This window comes from Labrus bergylta, chromosome 10 (genome assembly GCF_963930695.1).
Source record: "Labrus bergylta chromosome 10, fLabBer1.1, whole genome shotgun sequence".
Classification (NCBI taxonomy): domain Eukaryota; kingdom Metazoa; phylum Chordata; class Actinopteri; order Labriformes; family Labridae; genus Labrus; species Labrus bergylta.
The window spans coordinates 12,137,431-12,151,183 of NC_089204.1; the positions used below are offsets into that span (position 1 = coordinate 12,137,431).

Consider the following 13,753-nt stretch of genomic DNA (forward strand, 5'->3'; position numbering starts at 1 on the left):
TAACGCTAATGGAAACATGCAGGTCTTGTTTGATTCTTTGCTCAGATGGTTCCAGCACAGGTGCAGATGTGTCTACAAGTATGCCATTTACGTCGAGGACTGTGTGGATATCTGTTTTTTGCACAGTGACGATGAATTGCACAGAGTAATGAGGATTATGTAATGGGCTGGGAAGCTGATATGCGGGTGTACTGGACTGTAAAAGAGTTTTAATAAAATGGTAAGAAAAAAGAAAAAATATCTATTAGTCCAAATACAGCATAAAACAACCATAAAAATTTGATTTTAAGCATTCCACACATACAACTAGTACAAAGTGGGCAGCAGTAGCTCAGTCTGTAGGGACTTGGGTTGGGATCCGGAGGGTCACCAGTTCAAGTCCTGGTGCAGACCAAATATGGAAGTTGGTCTGGTAGCTGGAGAGGTGCCAGATCACCTCCTGAACACTGCCAAGGTGCCCCTGAGCAAGGCACCAAACCCCCTCCCCACCATCAGCTCAGGAATGCAGTGGGCCACTCCATTACTCTGGCTTCTCTCCATTAGTGCATGTCCATAGGATCCTGTTTCTGCATGTGTGCGTATATTTCAGCTTACGTGTGTGTTCATGACTTACAGAGTGTAAAAACTGAAATTTCCCCTTGCAGGGATCAATAAAGTTAATCTTATAGACCCCTTTTGTCTCTAGTGCCAAAAGTTTTATATCCTGAGGACACGGGATAAAGACATATCACCTTTTTGGGAATTAGTGGCACAGAAGAAAACAGCAATACTGTCATAATAAGGTAAACGCCACCTTGTTTCGAACATTCTTTGAGAATCGACACTATTTCAAAGTTATAAACTGTTTCTGCCCCAATGATAGGCTTTTAACAAACACCTTGCAGAGGATAATCTATGTTTGGGGAACAGAGATCTACTCCTCACTGGATGAAGAGTTATCAAGTCACTAATTAAAAGTGCACTATGTAGTTTTGGTAGAGAAATGTGAAAGTTTAAAAAAATGTACATATTCTGTGGGATATGTTCATACCTCTATAGCCTACACATACTGTCATCAGAGGAAAGTTTGTTCCCTGTAACACTGTTTGAAGATAAAATGCTACTCGAGAAGTTATGGAGGAGGAGGCCCACTATAGTAACTCTCCTGGTAGTTTTTTAGCTCTAAACAGTGTTCCAGGGACCCATTTTTTCTTTGAGTAAAGTTTGTGTATTTAGTTCAGAAAATATAGCATAGATTTGTTTCTCTTCTCCAACTTTCAAATTTCACCACCAAATCTACATAGTGCATCTTTAAGTTAATAAGGCTCAGGTATTACACCTCTCACCTATGTAAGTTAATTTATAATAATGTTATAAAAGTGTTATTTTGTTTGTATCATATATCATTATTGATGTATTTCAAATTCTGCTCTGCTTTGGTGGTTGATGCAATCCTTTTTATTATCTCTAGTCTCTTCAGTGGGAGGAAGTGCTGACCGCTAACACCCAAATCTATGTGAAGAAAATGAAAAATGGAGTATAATCAACTTAACAGAACAAAAACTGCAAGTTGTGGACAGTGTTCATCCATGCAGCCAGACACAAGTTTGTGTGTGTGTGTGTGTGTGTGTGTGTGTGTGTGTGTGTGTGTGTGTGTGTGTGCGTGCTCGCGTGCATGCAGGTGAGTGGATGAAGAACTTTGACATAATTTTATATTACTGATCATCATGTCTGTCCATTCATTATAATGTCCAATTAAGTCCCTCAACAATATTTGTAGTTTGGAAGTCAAGCACATTTTCACACAGTCTGTTTGTTCCATTTAACCTCCATGATTTCCTGAATCATGGAGGTTCACCTGAAACAAAAGCTGAAAGAAGAGGGAAGCAGGCTTTGTGTGTTGACCTATCTCTGCCTGAGTGTCTCACACACCCCTTTTGTTTTGGCAATAAGGTTTGTGTTCATGTCTTCCTGCAGTGGAAGGAACGAGCACAAAAATGTCATCAGGTTTATGAATGCTGGCTGATAATCAGGTTTTAGGATCTGATGGCACTCGACTATACTACCACATCCTTTGCCAGTGTTTATTCTCCAGTTCCCTTCAGACCTCAGGAAATGTTGGCACCGTGGCACCAGACTATAAACTACCATGCACTTCTTCCACTGCCAGTGTTTTGTTTCCCAGATTTCCCATCATTGTTAATATGGGGATCCAGTTTAACCATGGAATGAGGAAGTGCCTTGTTTTATTATGTATCTCCTTCCATTTGGATTAGGAAGAGAAACAAACTTTTTGTATCAAGCTAAATAAAACCCTTTCCTACATCTTACTGTAAATTACATTTGTTGTTTTTAGTAAATCATTTTTTAAAGTGTTTCCATTTTTGGTTGTGGTTGATTGAGAGTTAGAAAAATGCTGAATGAGAATATCAGTGAACATTTCGCTGCAAGTCCAGAAGCTAAAGATGAAAATCTCTTTAGAGAATGTTTGATAAGCCACACATGACACAGCAAAGGAGGTTAAGATCAGTATGCTTTATTAATAAGATATCAGTGCAGAAAAACAAACTTCTTATCGGGCATAAGTCCCTGTATAACAATAACAATGATAGCAATATATGATAATAACAAGAGCATTACAGATATTAAACCTATAAAAAAAGCAGAATCAGCTAATAACTGTACTGTATGACAAAAACAGAAACAAGTAGCTGATCATGGATCCCGTGAGGAAAAAGAGGAAAACCCATTGTTACAAAAGACACGAGACAAAATGCTGATATCGTCTTTAAAGAGGAAGAGCAATGACTGAGTGGATTAAACCTGAAACGTTTAATCCCCTTTGATTTGGGGGAAACCCTTCAAGCGGCACAGTTTGTTTTGCACTATTGGGACTGGTGATAGGCCGTCTAGAGTTAAAATACAGAGCTGAAGCCACGCCCCCCCCCCCCCCCCTTTTTTTTTTAGCTTAGCTTCAATGCTAAATTCAAAAAGTTGTAATTTTTTCTCTTTCTGAGTAATTTATACAAATCCCTAGGAATTGGTCACACATTTATGGATAAGTGCATAGCTAAAAAAAAATGAATGAATCTCTTATTAAGCTAAAACACTCACAAAAGTGTAGATTTGAATGCTAACATGTAAATGTTATTTTTTGGTTCAGAATGACGCAATGAAAAAATGATACATTTGTGTATCATCTCGGTGAATTTAAAGGAGAAGCAAAAAAAGGGGCGGGGCTTTCTCTCTGCCATAATTTATATTTTTAAAATTCAACATCCATCTAGCCAACTCTTTACACATACATAAACACAATTTGATTAAATCTCATCATTTGCTAAAAAGTCCTTCTGAGGTGCTGTTCTCCTTCCATGTGCATATTTCAAAACATTTTATATAGCGCTAAACGTCTTGGTTTTCCAGAACTTAAGTGATAATTCTATATTACCCTGTAATTTATCACAGTGTAGAACACAAGACATTTCAAAATATTATACTATACATGATCTTGTAATAAAAAGTATTACATTTTAGGTTTTCAATTGAAATGAGAACTGTTGCTCAAAAAACGTCAAACTTTGTAGCTGAATTATCAGGACAGAAAACAAGTTGTGGTCCTGAGTCTTTAAATAAGGCGATGAGAGGTCTGCTAAGAGCTCGAACATAAGAGAGATTCTGTCGAGTACAGAAGTTGAGAGATTTGCGTCAGTGGGCAGGCTGAGCAGGATGCATCTCTCTTGATGTGTCACTCAACTCAACATCGTTTCTATCCATATGTTCAGAACTGTTCAAACTATTTCACTGCCTATATTCAATTTTCAATCATTAACAGGGCTTTAGTTTGTGTTCAAGGATCAACTCCTGACCTGATAATGTTCCCAACTTTTTTTTTTAAATCCACTTGAGAATTTGATTCAAGCACAATATGCAAGCAAAGCACCCGTTATATTTGACCTCTGAATCCTGACCCTCCCAGGATAACTACTTCTGTATGATCAATATTTTTCAACTAATCCTAAGAACCAACAAGCAGCTCCATCAACAAACCGACTGTCAGGTCGTTTGATGAGCTGGTGAATCCATTCCCTTCAAGACCTTTTAAACAAACTTTGACTCATCATCACCAGGAGATCTATGATGGACTCTAACCGGGTTCAACTTTTGTTCTATTATCCTAAATTACATTGCTGTTTTATTTGGATCTAAATGAATAAATCAAAGTAGGCTATGAAGGAGCTGTGGACTACGAAACTTAACGGGGTTCTTTTGAAAATCAGCCTGAACTGTGACATTGTGTCCACAATTTTCAATGTTTTTCAGATTTTCCACCTAAAGAAGTAGTCAATGCGTCAAGCTGACAACAATCATCAAATTTCATAAATTGTATTTCTTGCTCTTTTTCTTTTCCTCTTTACAAATTTCAATTAACTCACATAAACAATGTCACGTCTGGATTTAATTTCAAAATAGACCCGAGAGTTGATGTAAGTCTTCTACTGGTTGACGGGGAACAAGCTGTGCACTTGAAGGGTTGACTAGTTCATGTTGAGACAAAAAGTCATGATAAGGCACATTGTATGGATGGATATTACCTTTAAAGATTATTTCAGCAAAAACATAAAGTGGAGAACGTTACAATAAAGTGTTAGTGGATCCGAGAGCTGCAATAAAAGTTCTAAAAAACAAAACAAAAAAAAACACTTATATAGTCAGTGAAGCACCATTGCTTTACATAATGCAACTTGAAAACTATGTGATTAATGATGTGGCAACTCCACCTTCTTCAACCAAATGCTACATATCTTAAAAGTGAAACTTAGAAAACTGATACTCATCTTTAATCTAAACTCTTTTTTTATTTATTTATTTTTTGTTGTTTTATCTTCTTAAAAGCATGAACTAAAAACAGTACTGCCCATCCAACAGACTAAAAAACTGAAAACTAAATGCCACGACACAGAAACAGAAACAGCATGAGAGGAATCAGCACTGTGAGGGATTTGATCCATCTGCATAAAATAAGGGGGTTTAGATAAGGACAAAGTACCAGGACACATAAACACTTAAAACATTATCCGAAACATTAGTTTTGTCTTCTTTTAAATACGTAACTTATATGTGTACAAAGCTCTATAATTGATACAGAAAAGTGGTCACCACACAATGACATTAACCTCAAAAAATGAGAATAAAAAAAAAAGAAAAACACTTTGAGCACAGGATAGGAGAGAAGAGAGGGAAACAAGTGTTTTCACTGAAGGCATACTGTTGATTATATTACTGACATCATTTTGATGAACATTAGATTTTGTAGTTTGAAAAATGATCTGACCTTAGCCTTAGTCCATCGTGTATTAATTTGACTAATAATACTCAACTGAAAGCTTTTTAATATTGGCAGCCGCAGTGTATCTAATTATAACAAAAACTGGCCTTGTCCTATTATCCTTACAAATTATACAAACACTCTACATTAAAGTCACTTCCCAGGCTGCTGTGCTGCACTCAGACCAAGGCTAATGCTAATGCTAATGCTGCTATATACATCTTATACTGTAGTGTGAAAGAGGAAGTGATCATGCACTTCTATGCTGTCATGTGACCTTACACTGCCTGCTTTGTGCAGTGGTGTCAAAAGACAATGGGTTGGGGTGGGGGGCAACCATCATGGCCTGTGTTGATTAAAAGCTTAAGAAGCCTTTATTTTTTATATTTTTACATTTTGCCCTAATATCAAGCCAAAGGAAATCAAAGTTATTAGAACTGCTCTATTCTTTGGTTCTGATGAGCAGAAGTACTTATTACTCAGTTCAGACAGAATGCTTTTTTTTTCCAACCCCCCCTATTGCACATCTAATTCGCCCCTGTGATTGGCCAAAACGACCTTCAAATCCCACTTAATGTCCTCCATGTAGCTTAAAGGAGCCTTCTAAAGACTTCCATACAAATCGGACAAACTTTACATTTTTAAAACCACTTTATTGTGGTTTAGGATCGGCAACTATCTCTAGGGCCTAAGCAGTTCCTACAGGAGAAACAATACAAAAATGTGGTAATCTGACATGGGATTTTCTGAAGACAGGAGACTAGGGTTCAAGTCCATTGTGAAACCTACAGGCATTGTGTGACTTCTTAAATTGTGTAGGTAACATTTGCAATGCAACCTACATTTGTATTATGACCAACATATGATCTAAACTCTAAACTTCTCAAGGTTGTTTTGCTGTCTAAAAAAACTGTGACAATTTCTCAATGTTAACCACATGTTCCAGGTAACAGTCTTGTACTAAAACTGCAGGTATGAGGACATGTTGCCATTTGTAGTGACACTTGTTCACGGCAATACGTTCTTGGTTGGTATCAGGGGTAGGCAGCTAAAGACCTACAGTATATTATATGGTATTTTGGGTTAGAGTACTTTTTTGTTTTTAAAAGTGCATATTCTGTCTTCAGCAAATGACAGCAAAGTTGATAACTCTACAGTTGTACTGAAATAAATTGACATAAAAATGAAACCTACTTGTAGGATCGGTGCCTTACCCCTGACCCTTGGATGGTCCTTTCACACCACTGCTTTACTGTACTCTGAGAAGTGTCTTTGTGGGTCTACAATATCAAAACTCTTTTAATGTGTGTAAGTCTGATTCTATGTACAAGCTATGCATTTTGGTGAACACAGCTAGCTTTGCTGCTGACTATAGAGGCTTAAGCTCAATAAGATAATTGCACGATAAGAAAAAAACCCTGTAGTCACACAAGCTACTTACCTGACTGACAGATTTAACAAGAAAAGATAGAAAAAAAAAAATTAAGTTACAGTAAGGTACATGTAATGCAATATATATTTATTAGTGAGTCTGTGAGTCAGACATGAAAAATAAGAATCTGGTAGGGTGGAGTAAAAATATAGAAATAAGCCAAAGAGGAGAAACAAAGCAGTATTGATAAGGTAAAGTGTCCCGTCAGCTTAGATTAAATAACATGAGGAGCTCTAATAAAAGCAACACTGCTTCAATTCAAGGACAGAAAACTAGAATATATAATAACTGAACAAAACATAAGAATTTATTTATCATTAAAGTTGACCCAAACTGTGAAAGTTGTGAGAATCAGAGTCTGACTGAATGAAGTCACTGCACTCTGCTGTTACTTAAACACATCAGTGATTATGATAAAGTGACTCAGGTGAGAAGAGGCAGGCCCATGACCTGTTTGTGTCGGTCCTATTTAAAGGCCTGAGCAGAGTTGGGTATCATTTCGGTCCTGATTGTGCTCATTCACTCTCATTCAGTTTTGGTTCTTAGCTTTTGTTGGAGAATTAAATAAAACCAATAGATGTAAAGAAAAAAAAATCTGCCAATGCGATAAAAAATTGGATCAACAATTCTTGACTTAAGGTGATCATTATCCAATACATTTGTAAACTAATGCTATCAGCCTCATGCTGTAAAAGTAAAAAAGTAAAACAACATTAATAATTAATACCTGGAATCTTATTTGGAACTATCGCTACATTGAGCTTAACGTATTGCACCGCAGTAATTTAAAAAGCATCTTTTGGAAGGGACAAACATAAGCAGAATTCATGTTTTGATGATTCCTGTTATTTTCAAAAATGGTTAAAATTCAGAACCAGTTCATGATACCCAACTGTTCCTCAACGCTTTAGTTAAAATGAGAAAAAGTAGACTGGGCCTAAATGCTGATCACAAAGTAAAACACAGTGCTGGTTTTGTTAATATGTAGGTAGTATAGTGCCTTCTCTTCAGAGCTAAAAGATTAGCTGATAAAGAAAAGGTGTTTGGGCTGGGGACTGAGCTGCATAGAGAACATATCAGGGTGAGGGGTCTGTGACCTGGACTAGGTCTGGGGTAAGACTTGGTTGAAGCTTGTATTCAAACCTATCATTCGCCTGGCTGTGGCCTCTACAGGTTAATGGCTGCAGCTGTGACAACTTTAAGGCAGGTTATGTGTTTGAATCTCACTGCAATATTACCCCTTTACACCGAATACCCAAATTCAGCTTTTTGTCACAGGGCAGACAGAGTGTTGCAACATTTTGCACATAGGTATTTGTCCTGTGTACATCTTGTACACTGAGTAACCAATATCTTATTTTCAATGTAGGGCAACTTTTGTATACTTGTTGTACACTCAACCTGCCTCTGATTGGTGTCCAAAGCTTCGCTAATGAGGGGTGTAAGTGGCTTAACCCTGATATATCAGCTTGTGTAGATGGTCTATGTACAAAGCTATGAAGAAACAGGGGACAGATTGTGGGTCTGAGGCAAATAAGCTAAATAAGGCAGGATGTGGTTATGAATACCATTCCCTATAGGTAGCTTAGCCTCATGGCGCTCAGAGGGCCCAGAGGTATTAATGTAAAGAAAGGCTTAAGTCTAGGGCTGCAAACAGGTTACGGAATCGGGGCTCTAGGTGGCATGGTCCAGAGCTCTCAGCAGGTCACACCCCTGGAGGAGGTGCAGGGTCCCCTGCAGAGGGACGTTGACCTCGCAGTCGTAACGGGTCAACTCCGGCAGGTAGGAGGACTCGAAGGAAGTGCCCAGTAAACAACTGGCAACACCTGGAAAATGGCAGAAATAGAAAGAAAAATTAACCAAATCTGTCTAGGGTTCACTTCAGCTGGACAGGCAGGTATCAGTAACAGTCAGTAGCTTATCATAACATGTTCTGTGAAATGAAATATTCTCCCAGAAATTAAAGGAGTTAATCTTTTCAGTGAAAATCTGAAAATCACTGTAAGGGTAAAAATACAGTGATGTTAAAGAAACTATTTTTTGTCCTTAATAAAATACATTGAAGGTAGTTGAGCTCACCCTCAGTCTTGTTATACTGGGAATAGTTGCAGCTCTTTTGGGAAAGGTGTTTCTCAAAAACACCACCTATCCCAGCTGCTGGATACTGAGACTTCCTGTGTTGATGCAGACATGAAGACATACTGCCTGGCATCATCCTCTCCAGCCCTAAATCTGAGATGGAGTAAGGTACACAAACGGTTGTTGGGTGGAAGAGATGGTAATGTAAGACATGTTGCACTGTAACACAAAGTGGGAGCTCGTACCTGCCAGTGATCCGGCACTGAGGGAGCGATCCATGCTGCCAAAACTGTCCCCCCTCATCTTCTTCCACATGATGTCTGAAGGTTTATTTTCACCCTGGAACACAAACACATGGCTTCTTAATGTGCTGCTCTTTTTTTTTGTTGTGAAAAAAGACCCTGAATATAAAAGACCCTGCTTTGTCTTTCATCATAATCAGATCAAGTAGAATGTTCTCTATTACTTACTAATATTAAGCTAATCATTTCAAAACAAGATAAAGCTAAACTAGATGAAGCTGTTTCATTGTTGTTTTATTTCTGTTAACATTTTGATCAATTACTGTTCCCGTTTCTGACATGAAACTGCAATACACATGTTCAATCAGTGTCTGTTTACCATGAGAAGACTGAAATATCCATTTATTCCAAACATACACTGTTAACATTTCTCAGTGATGTTAACCATTGGTTTCTAAAGGGCAGTTTTGAGGCTGAAAGGTGGCGGTTGCCATGTTGGAAATGCTATCATAACCTAACTTTCGATCCATCTAACAACAGGCAGAGACACAGAGCTGAGGCGGGCCTCAAGCCATTTGGCAAACAGTTACAAAGCAACCACCTGTCAGTCAACTCAACCTCGCCTCTAATAATGGAAAATTGAGCACAACAATCCACACCAGTACAGTGTGTACCAATAGAGAAATGAGCTATTGATACCAAATTGTTTAGTTGAACCAGCCTGTCAAATTTTTTTTTTCTAATGTTAAATGGATCATTTAATATGGGTTCCCAAGCCCCAAGCGGACAATTGAGGAACACGCAATGTTTTTGATGTTCCACACTGGTCAAATTTTTCATCATCAGGATCTAGACCCTTTTTGAAACCCTTTGCAAATGAAACTTGATTGGGGAACTTCTTTGGTATTTTTAAACATGGACCCTAAATTGTCATGCTTTGGTTTGTAAATGATTTGTTGGTTTGAACCCTTTTGGAATTTGTGCCCATACAATTGCTAAAAATGCTTGTTTTTTTTTGCCACTGGCATGCTCAGGTTGTTACCTTGCAGAACAAGGGGCTTCAAACTCTGAAGCTGCTATTTCTCCAACAATTATTGTGTTGGAGCCACACTAACCATTTTAAACACATGTGTCCCACAATAACACAAAAAACTCAAATGATCAGCTAGAGCCATCTACTGGAAGTTTTAAAAATACTGGAATTTGTATGATTCATATTGTAGTTTCTCAGTAACTCACCACAGCCATCTGGGTGAAGGAGCGCTTGATACTGTTGGCCATGGCCACTCTGGCTGGACTTATGTCTTTGTAGGCTTGTACGAAGTTGTCAATGGACCTGAACATATACACATACATACGCATTACTACACACGCCTTGCATTAAAATCATTTCTAGGCATTGGCATTGTCTTGGTTTAATGCATTAATGCACAAACGTTGGTACATCACCTCTGTTTCTGCATCATGTGTGGTATGTTCTGTTGGCAGGACAATCTCTCCTCTCCTGACAAAGGCTCCATCAGGTAGCCCTTGGTGTTTCGTGATTGTTGTTGTTGGTATGTTAACAACGGGTCTGGTGGCCACTGCAGGTTCTGCCTGCCCCCCATGGAGGACAGAGGGGTGCTGGCTGGTGCCTGGTATGGGGGATGCTGCATGTTCCCCATCATGTAAGACCCTATGCAGGGGTCTATGGTCCCCTGGCTGGAGCCCCTCTTCTCGCTTGTGGCCCAGGACGCAGCAGACTGGTGCTGGTAGTGACCTTGGCCCTGAGGTGTAGAGGAAAGGGGCTGGAACAGGCTGGCGATGCTGCTGAAGCTCTGGTGGGCGCCCTGGTGCGTTTGAGGCAAGCTGCTGTTGCTCCCCATGGATCCTGCAGGACCCCCCTCGAGGGGCTCCGACTCTGGGATGATGGGATTCAACTGGAAGTCCTCACCGTCCATTGGGATGTATGGAGCCAAAGTCTCAAGATCTAGGTCACTTAAGTCCCTCTGGGAATAGAGAGATCAACTGGTTGGTTAAAATGTCGGCAAATTCAAATGTTAACAGTATATTTCAGCCTCTGCATGGTTTCATTTCTGCTCTTGAATGAAACAAATTCAGACAATAATTTTAAACAGTTTGTACCTCCACAGAGACGCCTAATTGATACACAGACAGTTATAGTTCCCAGAATGTCTGAGAGGTGTCTTTGATTATTCTGGCCTTTTAATTAAACTTGGTTATAGCAAACTTGTAAAGGGATATTCTTAAACTTCTACCAAAAATATTATGTTTACAATAACTGACTACCAAATGTTCAAAAAGTTTAAATAATAATTATGTGGATGTCATCAAAAAGGGGAAAATCTTGAATTAACATTTTTCCCATGAAGGAAGGGGGGACAAGTAATGCCAGTATTTGCCTCATAAGGCAATTCAAATGAACGAATCACAGAGCAGTCAAGTGGACAGTAAGAGAGAAGAGTAATCATCTTTCAGAGAAAAAGGACACACCTCAGTGTTTTCAGAACCGCCGTTGCACTCAGTGTCAAGGGCAAACAGTTTCTCAGTCAGCTCCACCTTCAGGTCACTCTCGGATGAACTGTAGTAATCGCCCGGGCTGCTTGGCTGCAGGTTGGAAACAGAGATGGAGGGGTAGAAAAAAAAAGGAAATAGGGAAGGAAAACACAGAAGAATGAAAAGCGGGGAATAAGATAGATAGATGGAAACAAACGTTGAGACATGAGTTTTGACAAAGGCACTATTCACTGTGTGAGTGTTCCATCCAAATATCCACCCCCGTTATTCTCACACACAGTTAGTGACCATTAGCTTCACTGAACACAGAAAGAACAAAGTGAAACAAACACAGCCAGTTTCTTGCTCACTAACTAATTACTTAATTTAATTGACTGTTCGGGTTCTTCACGTCCTCACCGTAGAGCAACTGCTGAGGCTCGGAGTAGTGCTGCCGGGTGATGGATTCTGCTGCATGGTGAATGTGCTGGCCATGTTAGCCATGTCTCTTTGAACCTGAGCAGGGGTTTGGCATGACACAGGAGGGGAAGGCTGGTGGCTTTCGTTGGCCCAGGTCCGAGGTCCTGGAGGGGGCATAGCTGACACGGACACTGGGATGTATCCTGCTGGCTGCTGGGGCTCCTCAAACTGAGTGCCACCTGCGAGAAAGAAGCAGGCGATAGAGTGAGTGGAGAGAAGATGAAGTATCCAATATCATTTATGCAAGAAGGGGGTTTTTCCTGGATTTTAATAGACTATTTTATTTCATCGTTTCTGATTGGTGTCCTGAAAATGTCAAATCATGAAACCTTATACATAGTGGAGTTGACCAGTGGGTAGCTGAAGAAACAATACTGATTATTCCTATGCTTTATAAACCAGATAACTGTCTGGTAAAATAAATGTAAAATGGATTTAAAGGAGGAGGATTATTTACTATTGAACTCTTTCTTGGCAGTTCAACATGTTGTAATAATGCACTAAAGTTGTATTTTTTCAGGATGCATCCTTGTACATTGCTGTTGACCTACTGACACAAAGTTAAATGCTCATAAGGGGGTCAATACTAACAAAAGTCGAGGGCGATGATTGTGTCCCCGGGTGTTGGAGCCAGCTGGGCCAGGTCCTCCGGCTCCTCTTTGAATTTGGGGAAGAGGGTGTCTCCTGGCTCTGCGGTCACACCAGCACCTCCAGCGGAGAAGAAGCTGCTCATGTGGCGCGGCTTAAACAGGGACTCAGTCTGCTCCAGGGAGAAAATCATCGACTTCTCCTCAATGTCACTGCAGGAGTGGAGGAGGAGGGTTGAGTAAGATGGGTCATGTGTGGATATTGAGATACATTTGCAATAGTCTTGATAGTGGGTTTTCATTTGCAAAGAGCATGCAAAGATGTCTAAGCAGATAGGGTCAACAAGAACGAGTCACCTTTGGAGGTTTTTGGTGCTTTGGTGAGTCTTATGAGCACCTAAAAAGTGCCTGATTTTGGGCTTTTTTGATTGTATTTACTGTTTTAGACGACTTAGCCTTCTAAACTAATTCAATTCAAACTCAACCGACTTTTGATTAAAAATCAAATTTTAGAGTCATTCTGCATGACCTGTATTCACAATGATGATGTCACTGCTCACCTGAGGACGTAGTTCACGCACACAATGCACTGGGGCTGGGAATTGCGGCTGTTATAAATCACCGTTCCTTGGGTCTCAACCCAGACGTAGCCTCCGTCCTTAGCCAGCATTCGATACTGACCGCTCACTGCCTGACCCTTGGTACACACTGCAAAGACAGAGAGAGAGACAGAGAGAGAGAGAGACAGAGAGAGAGAGAGACAGAGAGAGACAGAGAGAGAGAGAGAGACAGAGAGAGAGAGAGAGCGAGAACGAGACAGACAGAGAGAGAGAGAGACAGAGAGAGAGAGAGCGAGACAGACAGAGAGTGAGAGAGAGAGAGACAGAGAGAGAGAGAGACAGACAGAGAGAGAGAGAGAGAGAGACAGAGAGGGAGAGCAAGAGAGATATTTTTATTTTAAAACTTCAGTTACAATACTTGACAAATCAGTATCAGGCCACACTTCTTAGATAGAAATTACTTTTTGTGTGCTATTTGAGTACATAATAATTTGTTAAATATCCATGTATCTATTTTGTGCAAGGCTTTAAACAAAACATTAGTTATGAGAGGAAACTGGGATGTTTGACTT

At 39.7% G+C, this 13,753-nt stretch overlaps 1 protein-coding gene across 1 annotated transcript in view; it reads right to left on the reverse strand.

Moving 5' to 3' along the window:
• Window positions 1-2,494: 2,494 nt before the first annotated feature.
• Window positions 2,495-13,753, reverse strand: part of epas1b (endothelial PAS domain protein 1b) — a 60,479-nt gene continuing 49,220 nt past the window's right edge. The window contains exons 8-16 of the mRNA XM_020655661.3: window positions 13,182-13,329; window positions 12,626-12,834; window positions 11,975-12,213; window positions 11,552-11,665; window positions 10,508-11,046; window positions 10,298-10,394; window positions 9,062-9,155; window positions 8,817-8,969; window positions 2,495-8,563 (exon numbers count right to left, since the gene is read on the reverse strand). Of these exons, the coding sequence (XP_020511317.2) occupies window positions 8,412-8,563; window positions 8,817-8,969; window positions 9,062-9,155; window positions 10,298-10,394; window positions 10,508-11,046; window positions 11,552-11,665; window positions 11,975-12,213; window positions 12,626-12,834; window positions 13,182-13,329 (1,745 nt within the window). The 3' untranslated portion in view covers window positions 2,495-8,411. The remainder of the gene's footprint in view (window positions 8,564-8,816; window positions 8,970-9,061; window positions 9,156-10,297; window positions 10,395-10,507; window positions 11,047-11,551; window positions 11,666-11,974; window positions 12,214-12,625; window positions 12,835-13,181; window positions 13,330-13,753) is intronic.